Genomic DNA, 24,785 nt, shown 5'->3' with positions numbered 1-24,785 from the left:
CCTCCCTCCTCACCCTTTGTTCAAACTGCTGCTGCTAAGTCGCTTCAGTTGTGCCCAACTCTGTGTGACCCCATAGACGGCAGCCCACCAGGCTCCCCCGTCCCTGGGATTCTCCAGGCAAGAACACTGGAGTGGGTTGCCATTTCCTTCTCCAGTGCATGAAAGTGAAAAGTGAAAGTGAAGTCACTCAGTCGTGTCTGACTCTTAGCAACCCCACAGACTGTAGCCTACCATGCTCCTCCGTCCATGGGATTTTCCAGGCAAGAGTACTGGAGTGGGGTGCCATTGCCTACTCTGAACTGAGAGCCAGGATCTGCCTAAAGGAACAAAGTTGGACTCCTCATCCTGACTTTCTATATCTTTCTGAAATGGTTCTTTACTTCCCATCTTCTCTGTCCCCCACACAGGACGGCCTGTGCCCTTTGTTTCAGTCCAGTTGGTCATCTGCACCACTGCTTATGTTCTACCCACCTAGCTTGCCTTGTATTCTCCCTCTAGTCTATACAAACTTGATTCATCCTTTAAGGTGAGCTAAAATGTCATTCCTCTCTGGAACCTTCTCCGGTAGCCTCTTTTTCCTAATTTCTGTAGTTTTTGCTATTTGTATAGTTTATACTATCCTTTGCGGAGAAGGCAATGGCACCCCACTCCAGTACTCTCCTTTGATTGTTATTTGTCATATGTAATATTATTCCCCATTTCTTCAGAACACTTGTTCACACTTCAGATTCTGTCTTGTGTATTAAAATTAGCCTGTTAGAATAATTTATTTGACTTATAAAATTACCTTTAGCTATGTTCTTCATCCTACAAGAACTGTGGAATCTTGTATACACGTTACATTCTATTAGGATTAAATCCAGTGAGGTCAAAGTCAGCATTAGTTATTCATCCATTCTTTTATTCAACAAGTATTTTTGAGCACCTACTATGTGCCAGGCACTATTCTGAACACAGACAACATAGAAGTGAACAAAACAGGCTCAAATCCTGGCTTTCTCATGGAGTTTGCATGCTAGTGGGAGAGACAGACAAGAAAGAAAATAAGTAAATAGAATATGTTAGAAGATGATAATGCTATGGGATTAAAGAAACAGTGAAGGAAATAATGGAGGGCTGGGGTGAGGCATAGGGTGAGCTACAATTTTAAATAGGGTGGTCACCTCATTGAGGAAGTGACATTTGATCCAAGACTTGAAGAGAGTGAGGAAGAGAATCATGCAGATAACTAAAGAAACCATGCCATTCAGAAGGATCAATTAGCTGAAAGGCCCTGAGAGGGAGGGGGTATTTTGGTATTTTTGAGAAACAGCAGATAAACCATGTGGCTGGAGGAGGGTATGCAGGGGGAGAGTAGCAGGGAAAAAAAGTAAAAGAGAGGGCAGGAGAGGGGCTCCATATTACTTAGGGCCTTGAGCCTTATGGGCTAATGAACAGACTTAGCCTTTCAGCCTTAGTTAGATAGGAAGCCACTGGTGGTTTCCAGCAGAGGAGTAATCTGGTATCTTAAAAGGCTCACTGTGGCTGCTCTGCTAAGTATCACTGCTATTAGGGGAGCAAGGGTGGGAACAGGGAGACCAGTTAAAGGACTATTCAAATAGTTTAGGGGAGGGACTTCCCTGGTGTCCAGTGGCTAAGACTCTGGGCTCCCAGTGCAGGGGACCTGCATTCAATCCCTGTTTAGGAAACTAGATAACCACATGCCACAATTAATGATTCTGCATGCCACAACTAAGACCCAGTGCAGCCAAATAAATATTAAATAAATAGAAGCACTTTAAAAAAATTAGCTTAAGGGAAAGATCACAGTATCTTGGGCCAGAGTGGCAAAGTTACCAGCGGCAGTGGTGGTAGATAGATTCTCTGTATCTATTGAAAGTAGAATTAGGCAGATTTATAGACAGATGATGGAGAAGGCAATGGCATCCCACTCCAGTACTCTTGCCTGGAAAATCCCATGGATGGAGGAGCCTAGTAGGCTGCAGTCCATGGGGTCGCTAAGAGTCGGACACGACGGAGTGACTTCACTTTCACTTTTCACTTTTCACACATTGGAGAAGGAAATGGCAACCCACTCCAGTGTTCTTGCCTGGAGAATCCCAGGGACGGGGGAGCCTGGCGGGCTGCCATCTATGGGGTCGCACAGAGTCAGACACGGCTGAAGTGACTTAGCAGCAGCAGCAGCATAGACAGATGAGATGATGTGTGTGAAAAAGAAGGGTCAAGAATAATTCAAAGTTTGGGGCCCAAACAACTCCAAATATTGGTGATTACAAACTGAAATGCAATCCAAAGATGAAGAAACATGTGCTGGGAAAAATCAGGAATTCAGCTTTATATATCATGAGTGTGAGATATCTGTATTCAACTGGAGATTTCTACTAGGAAGTTAGATATAGATTGGAATTCAGGAGAAAGATCAAGATGGGCATATAAACTTAGAAATTTAAGTAAATAAAACATCACTTTTCTAGTCATCACTCTAGAAGATGTAGTTTCTTTGGAACCATTAAAACCAACTTTTTTATATTATTGGAAAACTATGAAAATAATATAAGCAAGCTAGCCCATATTAAACAGATCAAATCAGCAAAAAAGAAATATATATACAATACTTATCTGTTCATTGAAGTGAATTGAAATTCGCTCAGTCATGTCCAATTCACTGTGACCCCATGGACTATACAGTCCATGGAATTCTCTAGGCCAGAATCCTGGAGTGGGTAGCCTTCCCTTCTCCAGGGGATCTTCTCAACCTAGGTCTCCAGCATTGCAGGCGGATTCTTTACCAGCTGAGCCACAAGGAAAGCCCAAGAATACTGGAGTGGGCAGCCTATCTCTTCTCCAGCGGATCTTCCTGACCCAGGAATTGAACCAGGGTCTCCTGCATTGCAGGTGGATTCTTTACCAACTGAGCTACCAGGGAAGCCCTACTTAACGAATATTTAGGGAGTACTTCCTAAATATTCTGCAATGAGAATATGAAGACACAAAGTATGCCTTGCCAGCCCTCAAGACACTCTAGTCTGATTGAGCCGATTGTATTCTGTACAGTGGGATGAATAAACTGGAGAGGTCTTCTTGGCAATTGTGGGAGCTGAAAGAACGTAGAAAGATATTTCAGTCATTGACCCTTGGGCAGCTTACAGACTATTGGGTTGGTCAAAAGTTCATTGGGGTTTTTCTATAAGATGTTATGAAAAATCCTGAATGAATTTTTTGGCTAACTCAATAGTTAGACACATGAACAGTTAAAAGCTCTAAAATGTGTAAATAAACCTGCAGGACAGTAGAAAAGCAATACCATGAGGTATTGCCAAATGTTAATATTTGCCTTAAGTGCTCAAGAGGAAAATTTTTCCAGTCTGGCTAGCAGGGAAGGCTTTGAGTGAAATATGAACTTGAAAAAAGGACTTAAGTGAGAGGCAAGCTGTCTTGAGAGGCTGTGATGGTTTTTCTTTTATGCTAGTAGTGACGAGATGCCTGTGAAGGGGTTTTAAGTAAGACTTAAGTTTTGACAATAATGTTTTCAAAATAATGGAGTTTTTCTAGCTGTGATAAGAAGAGATGGCTGGATGAATTCTGTCAGAGAGGATAGATCACTGTTGCAAAAGTTTTTGCTTTTGTGGATTATTGTGGAAATGTTGTAGGAATGGCACATTCAAGTTGAACTAGCTAGCAAAGAGTTGGTTGCCTATATAGGGCTAGATCTTGGGTGAGACAGCTTGGTTTGGGATTTGGGGACTGTTTGGGAGGCAAAAATGATAGCCCTAAAAGTGGACAAAATCTCTAAGGGAGAAAATGTGGAAAGAAAAAAATCAGAAGGCTAAGGACTACTTGTCATTTAAGCAGTAGCATTAAAGAGCCAGGAAATTAAAAAACAATAACAACACAGAAGAGGCTAGAGGGATAGGAAAAGAACAAGGGATCACAGAGTTCAAGAGGAAATAGGGTTAATGTGAAGAAAGAAATACCTAGGTTGGATAAGAACACCTGTATTCATATTCAATTTTACTTTCCATAAGGGTTCTAATTAATTATCTTACATGATGAAAGAATCCAAGTAGACATCAAAAGCATGATTAAACACTAATCTAGAAGCTGGTATCTGGTTCCCCTGTGCAAAATGGGGTCTTCCCTCATGGCTCAGGCAGTAAAGTATCCTCCTGCAATGCAGGAGATGTGGGTTCGATCCCTGGATCAGGGAGATCCTCTGAAGAAGGGAATGGCAACCCACTCCAGTATTCTTGCCTGGAGAATCCCATGGACAGAGCAGCCTGGCAAGTTACAGTCCATGGGGTCGCAAAGAGTCAGACATGACTGAGCGACTAAGCATGCATGCACATTCAAAATGGAGGTAATAATAACTAGGTTATTCCTCTAGAAGCTTAGACCAGGAAAAGGCCTTAAAAATCACCTGGTTTCAACTACTTCATTTTATAAAGTAGGACAGTTAGGCCTCTGGAGAAGTGTACTCCCAAGGTCATATAGTTATTTAGTAACAGAGCTGGAACCAGAAAAAGGATCTTTTTGAATTTTAGACTTTCCTCTTCCTCACTGTCTCTACCTAAGCCTAGATGACATTCATTTATTCTAAAAGCACCGATTTAATGGAAATAGCTAAATGCATTTTAAATGTGCATTTAAAAAAAATAAAGACTATATCGTCTTAAGTTACCAGTGTTCTAGGTAAGAAATGTGTTGCTGCTTATCATTCAAATCTGTTCAAGAGAAAATGCTCAGTCATGTCTATCTCTCTGTGGCCCCATGGACTGCAGCCTGCCAGCCACCTCTGTCCATGGGATTTCCCAGGCAAGAATACTGGAGTGGGTTGCCATTTCCTCCTCCAGGATTTGAGAGAATGCTCAGTTTTAATTGTGCCTCCTGAGTCCACTTTATTTTCTCAAACTTTTTTTTATCTTTCAAAGAAAATTGCAAATGCAACTTCTAGTGGAAGCTTTCTTTCTCTCACCATCCCAATTAAAATGAATCACTCTTTCTTCTGGGTTCCCATAGATTCAGTATTTTTCAAAGCTTCAGGACAAAATTTATTAGTAGATATTGAAATCAATTCCACCTGACCTGCCTCTTGAGAAATCTGTATGCAGGTCAGGAAGCAACAGTTAGAACTGGACATGGAACAACAGACTGGTTTCAAATAGGAAAAGGAGTATGTCAAGGCTGTATATTGTCACCCTGCTTATTTAACTTACATGCAGAGTACATCATGAGAAATGCTGGACTGGAAGAAACACAAGCTGGAATCAAGATTGCCAGGAGAAATATCAATAACCTCAGATATGCAGATGACACCACCCTTATGGCAGAAAATGAAGAGAAACTTAAAAGCCTCTTGATGAAAGTGAAAGAGGAGAGTGAAAAAGTTGGCTTATAGCTCAACATTCAGAAAACAAAGATCATGGCATCAGGTCCCATCACTTCATGGGAAATAGATGGGGAAACAGTGGAAACAGTGTCAGACTTTCTTTTTTTGGGCTCCAAAATCACTGCAGATGGTGACTGCAGCCATGAAATTAAAAGACGCTTACTCCTTGGAAGGAAAGTTATGACCAACCTAGATAGCATATTCAAAAGCAGAGACATTACTTTGCCAACAAAGGTCCGTCTAGTCAAAGCTATGGTTTTTCCTGTGGTGATGTATGGATGTGAGAGTTGGACTGTGAAGAAGGCTGAGCACCGAAGAATTGATGCTTTTGAACTGTGGTGTTGGAGAAGACTCTTGAGAGTCCCCTGGACTGCAAGGAGATCCAACCAGTCCATTCTGAAGGAGATCAGCCCTGGGATTTCTTTGGAGGGAATGATGCTAAAGCTGAAACTCCAGTACTTTGGCCACCTCATGCAAAAAGTTGACTGATTGGAAAAGACTCTGATGCTGGGAGGGATTGGGGGCAGGAGGAGAAGGGGAAGACAGAGGATGAGATGGCTGGATGGCATCACTGACTCGATGGACGTGAGTCTGAGTGAACTCTGGGAGTTAGTGATGGACAGGGAGGCCTGGCGTGCTGTGATTCATGGGGTCGCAGAGTCGGACATGACTGAGCAACTGAACTGAACTGAACTGAAATCAATTCAGTGGGTCACTCCCAAAAAGAGAAATGGAATAGAAAATATCAAAGTGCATCCATCCCACAAAGTGCGGGTTAACATTACTTTGGGGAATTTGTACTTCAGTTGTGTGTGTGTGTGTGCATGTACTGGATTTCAGTATAAAGTGTAAAAAGTTTAAATAACACAGGCCATAGTGTAAAACACATGCATATGTGCATGCTAAGCCACTTGAGTCATGTTAGACTCTTTGTAACTCTATGAACTGTAGCACCCCAGGCTCCTCTGTCCATGGGATTCTCCAGGCAAGAATACGGGAGTAGGTTGCCATGCCATCTTCCAGGGGATTAACCCACGTCTTTTACATCTGCTGCATTGGCAGTTGGATTCTTTATCACTCATGCCACCTGGGAAGCTCAAAACATATGCAGCTATATCTATATGGCCACCTATCTCTTGGAAGGTTGGGACTGTCTTCATCTTTGTATCCCTCTTGCTCAACGTATCACCTGCTGTGTACAAAGGGGATGTTGATTGGAATTATCATGTACAAAGAATTAGATGAATGAAGAGCAGGTAGCGTGGAGAGGAAATGACTACTTGAATTAAGTACAAACTTTTTGTTTTCTTTACTTTGAATGTTAATATTAAGTTGTTTTTTGTTTTCATGCTAGTATTATTGCAACCGAGAACCTGCGTTTGGTATCTGTGCTGTGGAGTTGTCTCCCAGTCACCTGCAATGTGCTGTGTGGTGTGGGATAAATAATACTTCCTGCTAATGTTGCAGCTGTCATTCAAGGATCTTAAATTGCTTTAGGAGCAGGATCTGGTGATGAGTGCCTGGCTCCACTTGGCAGGTGCTGGAGTTAAGAACTAGTGACTGGGTGAAATCTCTGGGCTCCAGTCTGACGCCTCCCTTTATCATCTCCCACCCTCTTTTTCTCCCTCATCCCTTAGAGGGAGTAGCCTTTGACCCTGCCTCTTTGAGCTGGTGTAGCTGGTAGAGAGTGCAAAGATTTCACTGAACTGGAAGATTGCCTCTTTCTTTGGAGGTAGCTCAGGTGTGTGGACCTCCCAGTGGTAGTTCAGTGGTAAAGAATCTGCCTGCCAGTGCAGGAAACACAGGTTTGATCCCTGGGTTGGAAAGATCTCCTGGAGAAGGAAATAGCAACCTATTCCAGTATCCTTGCCTAGGAAATCCCATGGACAGAGGAGCCATGGGGTCGCAGACAGTCAGACATGACTGAGCATGCATAGGCACATACACACACATGCACACACGAAGGTGTAGGGGGAGGTGAGCAGGATAAGAAAGGTCATTTCTCTAACTGCCTCAAGGCTTGAAAGGTCCAGGGAGAAAACCTGGGAAGGATCTGATTAGAAGTGAGCCTCTGGATATCAAAGGAAATTAGAAACCCCTCTGATGAGTCCTTCTTGAAGATTTGCACCTGATAGGAAGCGGGGGTTATTCCATACATGGTCACCATTCTGTGGGCCATTTTGTAAACTTGCAATCCCACCGTCACCTTGAATTACTCCCCTTCCCCATTTCCTGGGAGCTTTTGGGGGGTCAGCCCCCCTCTCTTTTAGGAGAAACTGTTAACTGCTTACAGTTGGGCCTGGGAGACTCTGCAAGAGTGAGAGCCGAGTCCTAGCTAGGAGTCAGGTTACACCACTTGTGTTTGAGTTCACGCAGCATGTTCCTCTGTCAGGGATTCCGCAAATATCTCCCGAGGTAAAAAAGGAAAGCGGGCGCGCTCCAGCACCCAGAGCAGCGAGCCCAGGCCCAAGTGCGGGAGGCAGCCAGCCACCAGGGCCATGTCGCCGTAGCCCCGCAGTGTGGCCGCCGGCTCGCTTCATGCCGCGGTGCAGCTGCACCACGTTCCTGGGCTGAGGGGGGCAACCGGGCACGTGCTCCTCCCCATGGGTTGCCCACCATGTCTAATGGATATCGCACTCTGTCCCAGCACCTCAATGACCTGAAGAAGGAGAACTTCAGCCTCAAGCTGCGCATCTACTTCCTGGAGGAGCGCATGCAGCAGAAGTATGAGGCCAGCCGGGAGGACATCTACAAGCGGGTGAGTGCTGGGGGAGCTGCCACTCCGCTGGGGCGGCGACGGGCCAGTGTGGACACATCAAGATGCTGGGGGTTGTTCCTATGTTCCTCCTCATGCTGTGCGAACTCGCGAGGGAGGCGGTTCCAGGCCGGTTGTGGTCACCTTCACGCCTGGTGACCTTGGATAAGCCCATTTCGCCTCTTTTATGTCCTATGCTCCTACTCTGTAAAAATAGGGAGTGGGATTAAATCAGAGGCTCCCAAAGTCTGATGTGGAACTGTGGAGAGCAATCACCTTGGGAGCTGCTTTGTAAGTGTAGCTACATTCCTGACTCACCCCCAGGGATTCTGATTTAGTAAGGGAGGGGAAACTTAGAAACCAGCATTTTTAAACAACCCCTGGAGGAGACTGAAGCTGTAGTTTTTAAGTCCCATGCTCTGCTTAGAGCAGGGACACTTCTAGCTCTGTCTGGCACATGGGGGCAGGAAATGATCCCATGGAGGAAAGGGCAGGGATAGAGGACATTTCCTTGAGAAATCCATGATTTGTTTTTGAAGATGATTATTCAGATGAATTTCTAGGACAGAGTGTTAGGCATTTTCATCTTTCGGAATAGTTCACCTTAGAGTGAAGAAAGGGTATTGATGGAATGAACAGCCTGTTGGCCTTGGGTGGGGTGTGAGAGGGAGGGCCATCTTAATTGATGGGTGAGTGGGGTGGGGAAGGAAGACTGGGGGGATTGGCTGAGTTGAGGGTGAGGCAGCACCTTGGTAAGAGGACATTAGGCTATGGTGTACAAGGATTAAGCTTCCTCGCCACAATGTTAGTTTCCTTAGCTTCCTTAGTGTCTGGGCAAGCAGGAACTGAAGTGGCCTGAGTGACCTGGAGCTGATGGCCTCTGACTTTATCAGAGATCCTGAATCTCCAGCTGTTCACGCCAGAAGACTGTATGAATATTATCATTATCTATGTGTGCCCTGTCCTGTTGAGAAGAAGCTTGGGATGCATTACAGGCTGCTAGATAATTCTTTGGATCAGAGGAATAACTGTTATCTATGAGACCCAAACCACTCTTTGGTAAATTCAATTATTATGAGCAGCTAAATCTGAGGCTTTTAGCCCTATTTTCTGTCTTTCCTGGATTTCTGTGTTTTAACCTGAATTTTCCTGAAATTGATCAGACTCATCTTTCATCTTTTATGTGGCTATATTGTGAGGTGGGCTTCCCTGGTGGCTCAGCTGGTAAAGAATCTGCCCTCAGTGCAGGAGACCTGGGTTGGGAAGATCCTCTGGAGAAGGGAAAGGCTACCCCACTCCAGTAATCTGGCCTGGAGAATTCCATGGACTATAGTCGCAAAAAGTCGGATACAACTAAGCGACTTTCACTTTCATGAGTGTGCCTCAGTGGAACTGCCGGTAGTCAAGAAGGATATTGCCAAGTGAGGGTTGGTAACAGAGAGAGGAAGAAGGGGAGCATGAATAGCAGTGTTTGCCTTGGAGTAGGAATAGTGAATAAATTTGCTCACTGTGCAGAGAAAGGAAAATTTTCCTACTAACTGTCTCTAAAGCAAGGCAGAAGGAAGGGACAATTTCTTAGATAATTTTTCTTAGAGAAAATCCTTTTTTAGAGAAATCCGTTCTTAGAATTTTTTTAGCTTGAATCAAGTGACTGCTTGAGTCATTTCATCTCATTTAGTCTCACCCTCTGCTCTGCAGTGGCTAAGGAGACAGTCTTTAGGGAAACTTTGGGTCCGTGTGAGAGGGCACCATTGCTTTCCTGGAGAAGTGTGATTAAGATTATAGTGACTTGTTAGGCGGTCCAATGGTTAGGACTCTGTGCTTCCAATGCAGGGGATGTGCTTCCCATCCCTGGTTGGGGAACTAATATCCCACAAACCATGTGGTGCAACCAAAAAAAAAAAAAAATGATTATAGAAGCTGCATGGGAGCATGGTCTGGGGGTAAGAGAACATTGTCACATGTAGAGGTGACAACCCTTTTGTTAGACTCCAGTATTGCCATGAGGTTTCTCAGGTGGTGCTAGTGGTAAAGAATCTGCCTGCCAGTTAAGGAAACGTAAGAGACGTGGGTTTGATCCCTGGATGGGGAAGATCCCCTGGAAGAGGGCATGGCAACCCACTTCAGTATTCTTGCCTGGGGAATCCCATGGACACAGGAGCCTGGGGGGCTACAGTCCATGGGGTCGCAAAGAGTTGGATATGACTGAAGCAACTTAGCACGCACACACACAATGCCATGAGTCCCACTCAGGTGGTAAAAATGGCCCTATCTCTTTTTGGTCATAAAAACAGAGTAATCAGGCAGCTGCTGGCCTCATATAGTTTGGGGAATCTTAAACCTTGTGAGGTCACAAAGGGACTAACACAGTTAAATGTGAAACACATGCACAGGAATATCTGAGGGTGAGATTAAAAGAACCAAACTGCTCCGTTTTTAAATATCATAATAACTATTACTGCTACTGCTGCTAAGTCACTTCAATCGTGTCTGACTCTGTGCGACCCCATAGATGGCAGCCCACCAGGCTCCACCATCCCTGGGATTCTCCAGGCAAGAACACTGGAGTGGGTTGCCATTTCCTTCCCCAATGCATGAAAGTGAAAAGTAAAAGTGAAGTCACTCAGTCATGTCCGACCCTCAGCAACCCCATGGACTGCAGCCTTCCAGGCTCCTCCATCCATGGGATTTTCCAGGCAAGAGTACTGGAGTGGGGTGCCATTGCCTTCTCCAAATAACTATTACTACTAGTAGGCATACAACTACTGCCTACTTGAGTATTCTATACTCCCTCCTTTCACTTCTCATCATACCTTTTATTCCTTTTACCTGTCAGATCACTCATCCCATTTTGCTGTGATTATTTGGGATGCACCAACAGCTTAGGTTAACATGCCCTCATTTGGGAAGCAGAACACATAAAGCCTTTATCAATCATTAATATCATAGTTGAAATTAGCTTATCACACTTTGTAGTGATGAGGGATTGATAGAAATCAGGGGAGTTCCACTTTGACAGAAGGATAAAGGATTAGAAAACCAGAAATCAGGAGCCCTGGACAACCAGAGAACTGGGTGAGTTACTTAGCCCTTCTGAGCCTCTTCCAGTTCCTGCAGAACTGGCATTAAGAGTAATGCACAGCACCATAGGCACTGAAGGTTATCTGTTGAGAGTATGAATAAATAGCCACCATAATGATTAAATAAGATATATCAAAGCACTTTGTGAACTTTTTCGCATTATGCATATATGAGAGGGCAGTAGTTGTATGCCTACTAGTAGTAATAGTTACTATGATATTTAATAATGAAGCAGTTTGGTTCTTTTACTCTCACCCTCAGATATTCCCATACACATGTCTCCCATTTAACCGTGTTAGTCCCTGTGTGACCCCACAAGGTTAGGACCATGAATTAGCAGCCATGTTGGCAGAGACAAGGAGAGTGATATGTGATGCGTCACATGGTAAGTCAGGTAGTTCAGATAAGAATTTAGAACCCTGTTCTGTGGCTAAACTTAGCTTGATTTTTCTTTAGTGTTGAAAGGACTCTTCTTTGAATATAGTAAAAGCATTAAATCATACTCAACTAAGTTAGTCTGCATTAACTTGGGTGTCATATGCATGGTTCACTTAAAGAAAACTAGTATTTGTGAAACATGTAAGAAAATTCTATTGTGAATAGGAATTATTTTATCATTTTACATATAGTTTACTATGGCAAACTTTTGAGTTAGTTGTACTGAAGAGTAAAAAATACTGTCTTAGAGACAAGCAAGCATTTCACCATGGCGACTATAGGGAACGGAAGTATGAGAAACTTGAGGAGGAAAGGACTAGAGAGAGGGTTGTGTCTTTCTCTTTCCAAGTAGCAAGTCCTCCTTTATGTAGCTAATTGAGGGAGAGACTGAAGTAGGTATACACAATTCTTAATTGTAAAGGAAGCTACAAGGCTGTTTAATTTTAAGAGAAGTTGTAAGAGTTAGTTATATAAAAACCTGAAAGTATCAACTTCAAGGCAAGTAAATGTAAAAGGAGTTAAGGGTTTCTCTCTTTCAAGTTGTTCAGAGAATTAAGAAATAAAATAGTATTAAATTGTACATAAGAATTGGTTCTGTGAGACTGGCTACTGTTTGTTGAGTGTTTAAGTTAAACTACCTTTAAGCTTCAACTTTTGTAAATGACTAGACACACAGGCCGAGGCTGTGTACCCTCAGGACAGAACAACTGGGGCATGTACCCACATGATCAGATGCCACTGCCCCCTCATGGTAGCATATATTAATTGTAGGTTTAGAGTGTGGGGTAGACAATATCTAAAGCACTGAAGGGAGAGATCATTGCAGTACACAGAGCTCCTGCTTCTGAAGCAAAGTCAAGTCAGAGAACTGTAAGTGGTCTACAGCTGAGCATGGCCCACTCCCAGGGAGACTGGCTTGTTAGCATTTCTGAACTGCAGCTGCTCTGGTAAATAATTTCTGGGCGGCATCTTGGCGAACTTCCTCGTTGCTGTTGATTATCTAATCCTGCATCTTCTCATGATAGCCAAGTGTGCCGCCACTAGAAATATGCCCAACCCTGGAATTTATGAAATCCACTGCTGTGTGGTAAACACCCAGTCCCCAAACAGCACACTAAAACCTCCATCCACTGTGTTTTGCCACATGATGACTACTTACTTGTTAAGCTTGTTTGAATTTATTATTATTCAAGGTCATTTTTGAAAAGACTTAAGGTTTCCATTCTAAGAATGGAATTTAAAATCTGACAAGGTCAGATCCTGTTGCTTAGAAATTGAATGTTATCATCCTGGACCAAATAGAGTCTGTGTTGAATATGACATAACTGATGTTGGAAGTTAAAGTGGTTTTGGCCTTTAGGATAGGAGTTGAAAGAGTTGTGTTCTCTTGTTTTGTGGGCTTTAAACTGCCTGACTTCTTTGAGCTGTGGTTTCTCTTCTTTTGAGACTGGATATTTTTCCTGAGAATACTTTGATGTTTATACATAGCTTATTTCTGCAGCCAGGTTTTTAAAACAGCCCACTGACTTTACTTTCCTACCAAATTTTTATCATCCCTGCTCTTCTGCCATCACTGAGTGCAGTCGCTAAGAGTCAGGAACAAGACAGACTTGAGATGAAACCTTGGTTCTACCACTGGCTATATAAATACTAGAATTTATCTTTGCTGAAGGGGGTGTTGTAATACTTTCTATCTTACAGGGTCTGAAGGAGGATCATATGAGCCTATTAGTTGAAATCAGCACAATCCCTATCATATGGTAGTAAGCCGTCACGTAATTTTTGCTGCTGCCGTGACAAACTGAGAGATGGCAAAATTATCCACATCAGTCCAATTACTGAACATGTTCAATTTGGACCATTTTTTATTCCGAATCAGTTTCTTCATCCTCAGTAGTGGACTCGGGACCGTTTGTCTCAATTCTTCATTTTAGTTTGCCCAAGTATAAATAACACTATGTAATCCAAGTGTCTTTGTAGCAGCAAAGTTACTGGCACCCTCAAATATGAATGTTTCTTTAAAAAAACCCAGTAAACAAGAAAGGCTGAGTTTGTTAAGTTTTTTAATAAAACATTTTATTTAGTCATAGTACAAAGTCCTTTGCTTTCACAGAAACTACTATTATGACTATGATTGGTTATAATTAAATTTTTTTTATCATCTTTGGAGCTTGGTCTGGTTCTAAATTCAGCTTATTTAGTTTATTTTTTAAGACCTATGTTTCTTTTTAATGGAGATATAATTAACATTGCATTAGTTTCAGGTGTACAACATAACAATCCTATATAGATAAATACACACACACATATATATCATGAGATGATCACCACAGTAAATCTAGTTCACATCCATCACCCCACATTTGTTGTTACTGTTCAGTCCTCAGTCGTTTCCGACTCTTTGTGACCTCATGGACTGCAGTACACCAGACTTCCCTGTCCTTCCCCATCTCCCGAAGTGTGCTCAAACTCATGTCCATTGAGTCAGTGATGCCATCCAACCATCTCATCCTCTGTCGTCCCCTTCTCCTCCTGCCCTCAATCTTTCCCAGCATCAGGGTCTTTTCCAGTGAGTTGGCTCTTTGCACCAGGTGGCCAAAGTATTGGAGCCTCAGCTTCAGCAACAATCCTTCCAATGAATATTCAGGGTTGATTTCCTTTAGGATTGACTGGTTTGGTCTCCAGTCAATCAGCCCACATAGTGATACTTTTTTTCCTTATATGAGAATTTCAAGATTTACTGTCTTTATTGGATTTCTTTTTGGCTCAATGACTAATTTTCTTTGGTCCTAACATGATGTCTTTAGGTTTTGGGAAATGTGATGAGTAATAGTGTACGTACAGACCAGGCCCCCAAAAGTTCAGTGAAGTCCCAAGGAGCTCCATCAGGCCATATAATTTAGGAACCTTGACTTGAACCAATGGAAGGTGATTACAGAAAGACAAGTATCTTTGAGGGATATAAAAATGTAGGGACAGAAGTTTTAGACTCAGAATACTTGAATTCTGACTCCACCTTTCTCCCACTACATCTCCTTGGCCTGGTTCTTAACTTCATTGAAACTTGTTTCCTAAGAAGGAGGCATGAATTCCTGTCCTGCCCTGCTCCCTGTATGTGGGCTTGTTTAATGTGTTAGATGTTCGAACACTGTAAAGCATTATTGCGGCCCTGCATACCTGGAGGGTGTATACCTTCTCGGATTACTGTCTAAAGTGACTGTTGCGGCTGCTGTTGCCGAGTGAGTGCTTTTCTTATATTTAACAGAGCTGACTCGGTCTTCTTTTTATAGTTGGATACCTTGTTTAGTCAGCTGCTAAGTTTTCTCCCCCTGTATTTTACTTATGTGAACTTTAAGAAATACGTATAGTAAGGAAGGGGGAAAGGTGAATAAAGAGAGAGAAATAAGGGCTACTTTGGCCAAACTATTTTTAAACACTTCTGTAGAAGTCTGGTATGAACACAGTCTGTGTGTGCTGACGCCTCACTCTCTGCTTTCTGAGGTTCTTGAAGCCTTGCTTGTGATTTCCTCTTTGGGGGAGTAGAAGTAGGAAGAAAGTAGGGAGACTTCATTCATTAAATAGTTGTAACCAGTATTTGTATTTTTGGTTAAAAATTTTTAAACTTCACCCCCATTAAAATGTCTTGGGTAAAAACAAAACAGAGACTGAACATAGCATGTGTTGGTCAGGATGTGGAGAAAGTGGGAACCCTGTGTATAGCTGCTTGGGAATGGAAAATGGTGTCACTACTGTGGAAAACAGTGTGACAGTTTTTCAAAAAATTGAACATAGAATTATTATATGATGCAGCGATTCCAATTCTAGGTATATACCCAAAGTAAGTGAACGTAGGGACTTGAACAGATCTTTGTACATCCACATTCATAGCAGCACCTTTCACATTAGCCAAAAGGTAAAAGCAACCTAAATATCCATTGACAGATAAATGGATAAACAAAATGTGGTGTATACATACCATGGGATATTGCCTAGCCAAGGAAGGAAGCTCTGACACATGAATGAACTTAAAGGATGTTATACCAAGTAAAATGAACTACTCACAAAAGGATAAATATATGATTTTCCTTGTGTAGGGCCCAGAGCAGTCAGATTCATAGAGACAGAGAATGGTGGTTGCCAGGGGCTGTGGGGAGGTAGGGAATTGGGGGTTTATTGTTTAATGGATATAAATCCAGGGGGAAAGTTCTGGAGATGGTTGGTTATACAGTATTAATGTATTTAATGTCACTGAACTGTATGCTTAAAAATGGTTAAAATAGCAAGTTTTATATTAAGTATATTTTCCACTAAATTTTTTAAAAGCAACTCTCCCATAACTGTCACAGTCCCTTTAAAATTTTGTGAAATCCCTAACAAAAATAACTTTTCCCCCCGGTTTTTGCATAACACAACTCTTCTCATTTTTAAGAGCTCTTAATTAGATGTCATAATACTTACCTGTTAGGAAGATAAATTTTTTTCCTTTGAATATTTAAGACGTATTCTTCCAATCACTAGGAAACAAATCTAAAACTAAATCTGGAGCCTCATTTAATTTTAAACCACTCTCAACTAGCTCCTTAGCTATGTCTATATAATTTATACTTCTACATGATCTTATCACAAAGCCACTTCTTCTTAGCTATGTGTATTCATGTTTACACACTGATAAAAGCAGCATGATATAGTTGAAAAAATAGGCATTTTAAATTCCCGTCTCAAATGTTTACTTTGTTCATATTATCACCTTAGCCATTCATTTACTCATGTCTGTACACATTCGTTCAGTAATTCAAACATCTACTGACTACTGTATGCCAGTGCTACTGTGCTAAGTGCTGGTGGAGAAAGTTATCCATAAATACATAAAAATGGTATAATAAGGGCTACCATAGAGGTATGTACCAATTGTTTTATAATACTAAGGATGACAATTAAATTCTCCAAGAAAGTCCTTGCCAAGCATGTGAAGTTTGCATTGAATCATAAGAAATAATAGAACAAGGAATGGGATAAAGCATTTCATGCAGAAGAAACAGTATTTACAAGGGCATAGAAGCTTAAAAAGGGGATTGGTGGCTCAGATAGTAAAGAGTCTGCCTGCAATTTGGGGGACCTGGGTTTGATCCCTGGATTGGGAAGATCCCCTGGAGAAGGAAATGGCAACCCACTCCAGTATTCTTGCCTGGAAAATCTCATACTCAGGGGAGCCTGGTGGGCTATAGCCTGGCAGAGTTGCAAAGAGTCAGACATGACTGAGCGACTAACACTCTGGAAGCATGAAAAAGCATTGCATGCTTAGCACACTTCAGATCTTTCAATATGAATAGAACTTGTGGTGGTAAGATGAGACTGGAAAGGTAAGCAGGAGACAGATAATGGGGAGCTTTGGATTCATCCATTCATGCATTAATAAACATTATTTTGGCACCTACTATATTCCAAGTACTGTGCTAGAAGTTGGGGCTTCAAACATGCATAAGACACAAGTGATAACAGAGTCTGATAGGAGGCAGTGATAGAGATAGTATGAGTATAAAGAACTCAAATGAGGCCTCTCTAACCCAGCTGAATAGAATAGACTGAAGGAAAATCTACAAAGGATTCATTGAGGACCCCTGAGCTTTGTCTTCAAAGGAGAGTAAGCATTGGTTAATCAGTGGGAGAGAGGAGGTGGTAAAAGCAAAGAAGCAAAAGCTTAAAGACAAGAAACCACATAGTATGTGTGTGTATGGAGAATTCTAAGTGGTCTTTTGTTGCTAAATTTGAGTTCTCAACGTAGAATGAGGCTGAAGGGTATGATGGACATAATCCTTTGTGCTGCTTTAAAGACCGTAGACTTCATCCTGCGGAGGGCAGGTAGGAAGTCATTTATGGGCCTTAATGTTGAGACAATCCAAAAGTGGGTTGGAAAAGAATTTCCAGACACAGAGCAGTTCAGAAGGGAGTGAGTTTATTAAGAACAAAGAGCAGAGATAATGTGGGCACTGCAATCACAGCGGGCCAACCTCCTGACAGATCAGGGAAAGTCGATGCTTTTCATAGGTTAGTAGGCAGGTTTTGTAGCCTCTGGACAAAATTCCTGCTGGAAGGTTGGCATTAGGTGATTGGTTAGGGCACTACTGGATGACTACTGGAGTGGGCATTTTTGCCTAATTTGGAGTCAGGAAGCCTGCTGATCACCGGGGCTTTTGGCAACAGTTACAGAGGGCTCAGTCAGCTTCAGAGGTGACCTTGGTTCTGGGCTCTGGTTCTGTGGCCTTGGTACAAGGCCTCGCACCTGTGGCCTTGGGGCAGGACTCCATACTTAAGCAGGAAACATGCTAGATCCTTCTGGTGGGAGAGGAAGATGGATTCAAGGATGATAAGGCAGGAAGTCAGGAGAACAGAGAGGCCAACCAAGAGATGATGTGGGCCTAGATGAAGGCCGTGGCAGTAGGAATGGAGGGGAGGGAGCTGGTCTATGAAATGTTTGGGAGGTAAAATATCTGTAGGACTTGGTAATGGAAGAGGGTGGAGGGAAAGGAACCAAGAAGACAGCCAGGTTTCTGGCTTTGACAAGTTGCTTTTTCTGGGTCTCTGGTTCTTAATGTATAAAATGTGTGGGCCGGACTGGGATTGACACTGACGTCTCTCCCAGCTCTGCAGTTCTGTAATTTTGAGCAGCCAAATCTTTGGATATTCTCGCTCTAGCTAAGATAGCCACTTCCCTTCTCCCAGTCCCCCTGATGCTGACTCGGGAAGTGAGGTGCCAGCAGAACTGAGATGGCTTTAAGACTGCCAGCCAATGTCAGGAAAACCTAGCGCTGTTACCAGGTAGCTGCAGTTATAATTAGCCCAGTTGCTAGGGAAAAATTGAGATTCAGTAATCATGGACTGCCAGAAACAGCTTTTCCCAACTGGATGAATTTGTTTGCAAGGACAAAGAGGATATGGATGGAATGTTTTTAATATGCTTTTGGAGAATTCAGTTTTTGCCCAGTGTATAGAATATGTTAAAAGCAGAAAATAGGTTTGTGCTTCATCTTGTCTGTGGTCGTGAGTGGATCTGAAAATTCTGCTTTGGTATATATTTGGAAAGCTGGAAAATTACTTTCACTTGAAGGGAGATAAATAAGAACATAGAATCACAGTTTAGAGTTGTAAAAGATCCTGGAGATAACCCCCTTCACATTTTAGGAAGGCTTTTTATTTTAAAATAACTTTAGACATACAGAATAGTTGCAAAAATATAGAGTTCCTATATACTGTATTTACTTTGAGGGCAGGAGGAGAAGGGGGTGACACAGGATGAGATGGTTGGATGGCATCTCTGACTCAGTGGACTTGAGTTTGAACAAACTCCAGGAGATAGTAAAGGACAGGGAAGCCGGGCATGTTCTAGTCATGGGGTTGCAAAGAGTTGGACATGACTTAGCAACTGGACAACAACAACAGCTTTCCCAAATGAATAAATCTTTTATTTTAAATATAATGAGGCTGAGGCTCAGAATGGTAAAGTAACTTGCCTAAGATCACACAGCAACTTAACCATCAGGTTGAACCTAGAATCCACGAGGCCTTGCTTCCTGTTCAGGCACTTGCAGTGACTTGCATGGCCTTCAGCAAAAGCTCAAGGAATCTATATGCTTATCAGAAGTTTAGACTTTCTTTCCTTTTGTATTACTGGCCTAAAATAGAGTATATACAGCAGAAGCAAGAGTTCTTCACTGATAATTGATTCCGTATCCTGTGCCTGCTATCAAAAGAAAATATTTAGTTATTCAGCCTACATATCCCTTCTGTAGGCATTTCATTATTATATGTTTCCAAAAGCCATTGGGAACTTTGACGGCAGGAGGCAGTGGGTTATGCTTCCTCCTCTGGCCCCTGCCATCTCATCTAAGCAAATTCAGCCTCCTAGAGAAATGAGGCTCTGTTGACCATGGAGAAGGTACTGAGCAGGGGGCTGGTGCAAACTGGAAAGGGGCCTACCCTATCATGTTAGGTAGCAGCTAATCCACCCACACAGAAAGACAGCAATCTGGCTTGGTACATGCTGTTCTGTAGAGAGCTAAGTAATAGTCAGTTGGCTCTTTGCCAGGCAACTTTAGAAAAGACTTTGGGCTGCACTGGGCAGTTATCATCCCTGTTATTTGGAAACTTGGCTCCAAGAGGTTGGGAGTGAATGAAAGGCACCGGCTGCCTTGTCACGCTAGCTTTTCATCTTTCACCCTCACATAAGGCCCCACTGGCATGCAGGGCAGGATTCTACCTCTTTCTGTACACAGAGCCTTAGCCACATGGATGGAGGCTTGAGGAGGAAGCCCTCCTCTAAGGCCCTGGGGTGGGTGGAGCGAGGCTGTGAGCATAAACACCATGACCTGGAGCTGCCAAAAGAGGTTCTGGGCACTGTCTGAATGCCTGAAGTAGGCTAGTCCTTCTGGGTCACTTTTCTTTGATAGATTTCAGAGCTTCTTCCTGAGGCCTCATAGGTGACGTGCCACTCTGAGACATACTCCATCAGACTCCTCTATCCTGATTCTCTCTAGTCAAGCTCCGTACAAACATAACCCTTGTCCTTCCCACCCAGCACAACTCAATTGATGTCATGATGTGTTGCCATCACTCTGTTTTATAGTCAGGAGCAGCAGAGTCCAGAGCTGGATCCTAGAGTCTTCCTGGCACAGAACTCAAACAATGGTGCTGGACCTCTGGGGCTTGGAGGAGGAGAACCCTTAGAGGCAGGGAGCAGTCTCTATTGAAGTCTTATTTTTTTCTCCCATCCCTTCCAAGCTATGAGATTATGGAGAAACCCAGGTTGCTGCCAAACCATTTGAAGACTCAGAGAACTCGGAGTCAGGATAGTAGTACTGTTCCCTGTCAGATTCTCCAAAGCTGGGGGTGAGAGTAGAGAGGTTCCTTAAGCTATGGAAAGCTTGGTTTGTAGGAGTCACTTGGGGGCTTGCCTGAACTGTGGCAGGTGGAGGGTGGTGATCAGTTAGAACACCACCTCGTGCTTTCTCTACCTTCCTTTGACACTCAGGGCTCACTTCCTAATTCTCCCTTCCCTTGTTGCTCTCCTGTTCTCCCTACCTCTTCAAAGTGTCCAAGTATGTCACCAGTGTCTGAGGGTCTTGATAGGCTGTGCTTAGTTGCTCAGTCATGTCTGACTCTTTGCGACCTCATGGATTGTAGCCTGCCAGGCTCGTTTGTCCATAGGGATTCTCCAGGCAAGAATACTAGAGTGGGTTGCTGTGTTCTCCTCCAGGGGATCTTCTCAACCAGGGACCCAACTCTTACGTCTACCTGCATACACATAGAAAATAAATGCTAAATGCTTTGCTTTAAACCCTATGGAGGAGGGAGTCCATTTAGTATTTACTATGCATCAGCCACTATGCTATGCATTTTACATATATTTAATCCCAACTGCATAATAGCCCTATGAAGTTAGTGTCTTGTCCCGTTTTCACAGAACCAAATTTGCCATTAATAACCTCAGGGGAGTATACCTGATATCCTAGCAGCTGCATGGCCTAAATTCAGTTAATAAGCAAGGTCTTGGCACATCCTTTAGAATCTAAAGTTAGTTACTCATTCAAATGCAAATGATTTTTTTTTTTTTTTTTTTTTTGGTGAATAACTCTACATTGTATTAAGGTCTGACTAAAGAGAAAAGAAAGATCTCTAGAGAAATGCTATCCATTTTCATGGTGCTTTTCACTGAGATTGTGGCAGGAAGTGGTGGCATTGTCTCATTGATGTATCTGCCCTAAAAGGTGGCATTGACCTTGTTTTACTCGTTAAACAGGTACAAATTGCCATATGGAGCATAATAGAAACTGGGCTGTCCTTATCCCCGTACACTGCCCTGTCAGACTTGAGCTGCCTGGTATAGACCTCCAGAAATTCAGAGGAAATTGGGGAATAGTCAAACTTAAAAAATAAAAAATTAGGCTTATGATAATAGGGCAGTGGAATTGGGATTTTTAATTTGAAGAAGATCAGACTCAGAGGTCACCTAAGAGTAAATTTTAGAAGCGTCGGTATGTGACAGTGATTAGCTATGCTCTGTCTCTGCAAGAATAAAAATACTTGGTCCTAGTTGAAATCTAAGCATTAGTCCTCATTCATTTGAAACTATTTAGGAATACCTGCTACGTTCCAGGTGCTATGGGAGGTGATTGGAATATATTTATATTAATATATACAGTTTGTATGTATATATGTATATGTATATATTTACATATAAATGAACAAAACAGATGAGCATTTCTGCCCTCATGGAATTTATATTCTACTGTGAGGAAACAGACAATAAATAATAAATCTTAAATAACATATGTAGAATGCTGGAAAGTGAGAAGTTCTCATGGTGGGGTAAAAGTAGAATACGGGGGTTAAAAAGCATAAGAGTAGAGGGCAGATTACAGCATTAAAGTGTGGTCAGGAGAGGCCACATTTAGAAAGTGATTTTTAAAACATATACATATTTATTATTTCACAGTTTATGTGAGTCAGTAGTTCAGGCACAGCTTTTTTTTTTTTTTTTTTTTTAATATTTATTTGGCTGCACTGGGTCTTAGTTATAGCGGCATGTAGGATCTTGTTCCGTGACCAGGGATGGAACTTGGGTCCCTGCATTGGGAGCATGGAGTCTTAGCCACTGGACCACCAGGGAAGTCCTCACGCACACTTTAGCCAACTTTCCTGCTTAGGGCTTCACTAGGCTACAATCAAAGAATTGGCCAGTCTGAATTCTCATCTGGAGGCTTGACTAGGGAAGAATCTGCCTCTGAGCTCACTCGAATTGTTGGCAGAATTTATTTCCTTGTAGGACTAAGGGCTCAGACTTCTTGCTGGATCTTGGCTAGAGCTGCCCACAGTTCTTTGAAGCCTTGTATTGTTCCTTGCCATGTGGACTTTCCCCACATGTGTGCTTACTTTATCAAGTCAGCAAGGAGAAGCTCTAGGGGAAGTCAGTCACCTTTGCCCTATGCTATTGGTTGAAAGCAAGTTACACACCCTGCCAAACTTCGGGGGGTGGGGATTACACGAAAGCATGAACATGAAGGCAGGGATCATGGGGAGCCCTGTTAGAGTCTGTCCACCACATGATCCTCCCGTACCTTTTTGTGTCTTTGTTTTACAGATATGAGATGGGATGGGGAGTCAATAAACACAAGAATGAGCAATGGAGGAAGATTTATGCCTGTGTTTTACTGTTGAAGCATTTACAGCCCTTAAGGCTGACCTGAGGCAGTGCCTCCACCTCACTGGTGGTCCTGGTGCTGAGCTCCTTACTCACCCTTTGTACTTGGCTATTTGCATGGCCATTTCCTTTATCAGTTCTGTTTTCATCTTTTTGTTTAAATCAAGTTAATAAAGTGTACAGTTTGAATTTTAACAAATATATACACCCATGTAACAATTACCCCAGAACTGAAACATCTCCATCCCCCTCTAAAGTTGCCGTGTGTCCCACTGGTGCCAGTTCTTTTACATCTTGGACTGCTGAAAACCATTGATCTGCTTTCTGTCTACAGCTTAGTTTTTCTCTATTCTAGGATTTTGTACGAGTAGAATCATATAGAGTCTAGAGTTGGGCTCCTTTCACTGAGCATAATGATTCTGATGTTCATCCATGTTATTTGAGTCAGTAGTTTACTCCTTTTTAACACTGTACAGATTGCTAAGGGAGTTAGATCTACCAATGCAGAAGCTAAAAGGATCAAAGACTAAGCCCCAGACTATGTTGATAGTTTGAGGAGAGGAGGAAGCATCAGCAAAGGAAATGGAGAATATGTAACTGGTGAAGTGGGAAGAAAACCCACAGAGTGTAGATCCCAGAAGCCAAGTAAAGAGAACATACAGTGGAAGAGAGAGGGATCAACCTTTTGAAATGCTGCTCATTGCTCAAGTGCATGATGACTAAGAATTGACCTTTGGATTTTGCAACATGAATGTTTCCGTAGAGTGGTGGAGGCAAAAGCCTGACTGCAGTCAGTTTAACAAAAAAATGGCAGGAGAGGAATTGGAGTCGATGAGTACGACTGATTGTGTTGAAGTTTTGTTGCAAAGGAGAGCAAAGAAATGGAACAGTGACAAGGGTGAGGAGTCCATAGAAGACTTTTTAAAACATAGATGAATAATAATAGCATGTTGTATACCAGTAGAATTTTCCTATACAGAGTAAAATATTGATGGACAAGACTTTCTGGATATTGTTTTTGAGAAGTAGAGAGAATGGGACCTAATGCTTAAGTGGAAGGTTTGGCTTTAGATAGGAGCTTGGCTAGCTGACCTGTGGCCACAAGCAGAAAGTCTGTGAGAACAGATGCTGGTAGATGGATAGATACGGTGGTAGGAGACTGTCAAGGGTTTTCTTCTAGTAACTTCAATATTCTCAGTGAAGTAGGAAGCAAGCATTATTCTCTCACTAGGTATTTTAAGACACGTTCCTAGAGTGATTCAGTCTCCCTCATGTGTGTCAATTCCTGCTGATACATCCTTTGTTCACACCTGGAATACCTGTATCCTTTTTCTCTGCTTATTCAAACCCTACTCAGGTTTCAGAGTCCAACTTAGATTCCACTTCCCCAGGTGGACCTTTCCTCATCGCCACTGCCTGAAACCATCTTTTACTCTTTGCACTCTTTTAGACATTGGTGTTTAGATACATAATTTGGCACATGTGTTTAACCCCTGGCTGGCAATTATCTTTCTGTGTGTACATTTTTTATCTCTCCTTCTAGATTATAAACACTTTATGGGTTGGATTGATCTCCAACTTACTCTATTGCCTTCAACATTCTCTTCAACATTGTTGAGCCCATAATCGAGACTCAGAAAGTTTGTGTTGATTGATTGCAAACACCCTGGAAGCTGCAAAAAGGCTCATCTGCACAGGTGAAAGAGGAGACCTTCTTTCCATCCTTGGCTGTCTCCTCCACCAGAGAGCCCACAGACTGGCTTTGGAGTACTCCAGGTGAATCTCCAACTCTTCCTGGAACTCAGAAGTCTCTCCGGGAGAATGGTTAGCAGAAGTAGGAAGTGAACAAATGGAGAAAAGAAACAGTTCAGAGAAAATTCTTTACAGTGAGAATTGTTTGAAGACTGAGTTAGGTTTTTATTTTTAACAAT

At 42.5% G+C, this 24,785-nt stretch overlaps 1 protein-coding gene and 1 long non-coding RNA gene across 12 annotated transcripts in view; both read left to right on the top strand.

Annotated features, from left to right (window-relative positions):
• LOC102407486 (phosphodiesterase 4D interacting protein) overlaps positions 1–24,785 on the top strand; it is a 240,015-nt gene that overhangs the window by 83,904 nt on the left and 131,326 nt on the right. For 9 of the 11 annotated variants that reach the window (XM_044944467.2, XM_025288006.3, XM_025288000.3 and 6 more), the window contains exon 4: positions 8,034–8,144. In XM_044944467.2, coding sequence (XP_044800402.2) covers positions 8,034–8,144 — 111 coding nt within the window. Of the gene's footprint in view, positions 1–7,108; positions 7,128–7,809; positions 8,145–24,785 lie in introns of those variants that run through there. The other 2 variants (XM_044944466.2, XM_045166056.1) reach the window with 2 other exon arrangements.
• On the top strand, positions 14,222–23,056 carry LOC123465895. The gene is made up of 2 exons (XR_006641195.1): positions 14,222–17,519; positions 22,795–23,056. It is a non-coding gene; the product is annotated as an uncharacterized LOC123465895 (long non-coding RNA).

This window comes from Bubalus bubalis, chromosome 6, assembly GCF_019923935.1.
Source record: "Bubalus bubalis isolate 160015118507 breed Murrah chromosome 6, NDDB_SH_1, whole genome shotgun sequence".
NCBI classification, from domain to species: domain Eukaryota; kingdom Metazoa; phylum Chordata; class Mammalia; order Artiodactyla; family Bovidae; genus Bubalus; species Bubalus bubalis.
Note: the sequence above shows the minus strand (reverse complement) of the source record. Positions and strands in the feature narration are given on the sequence as shown.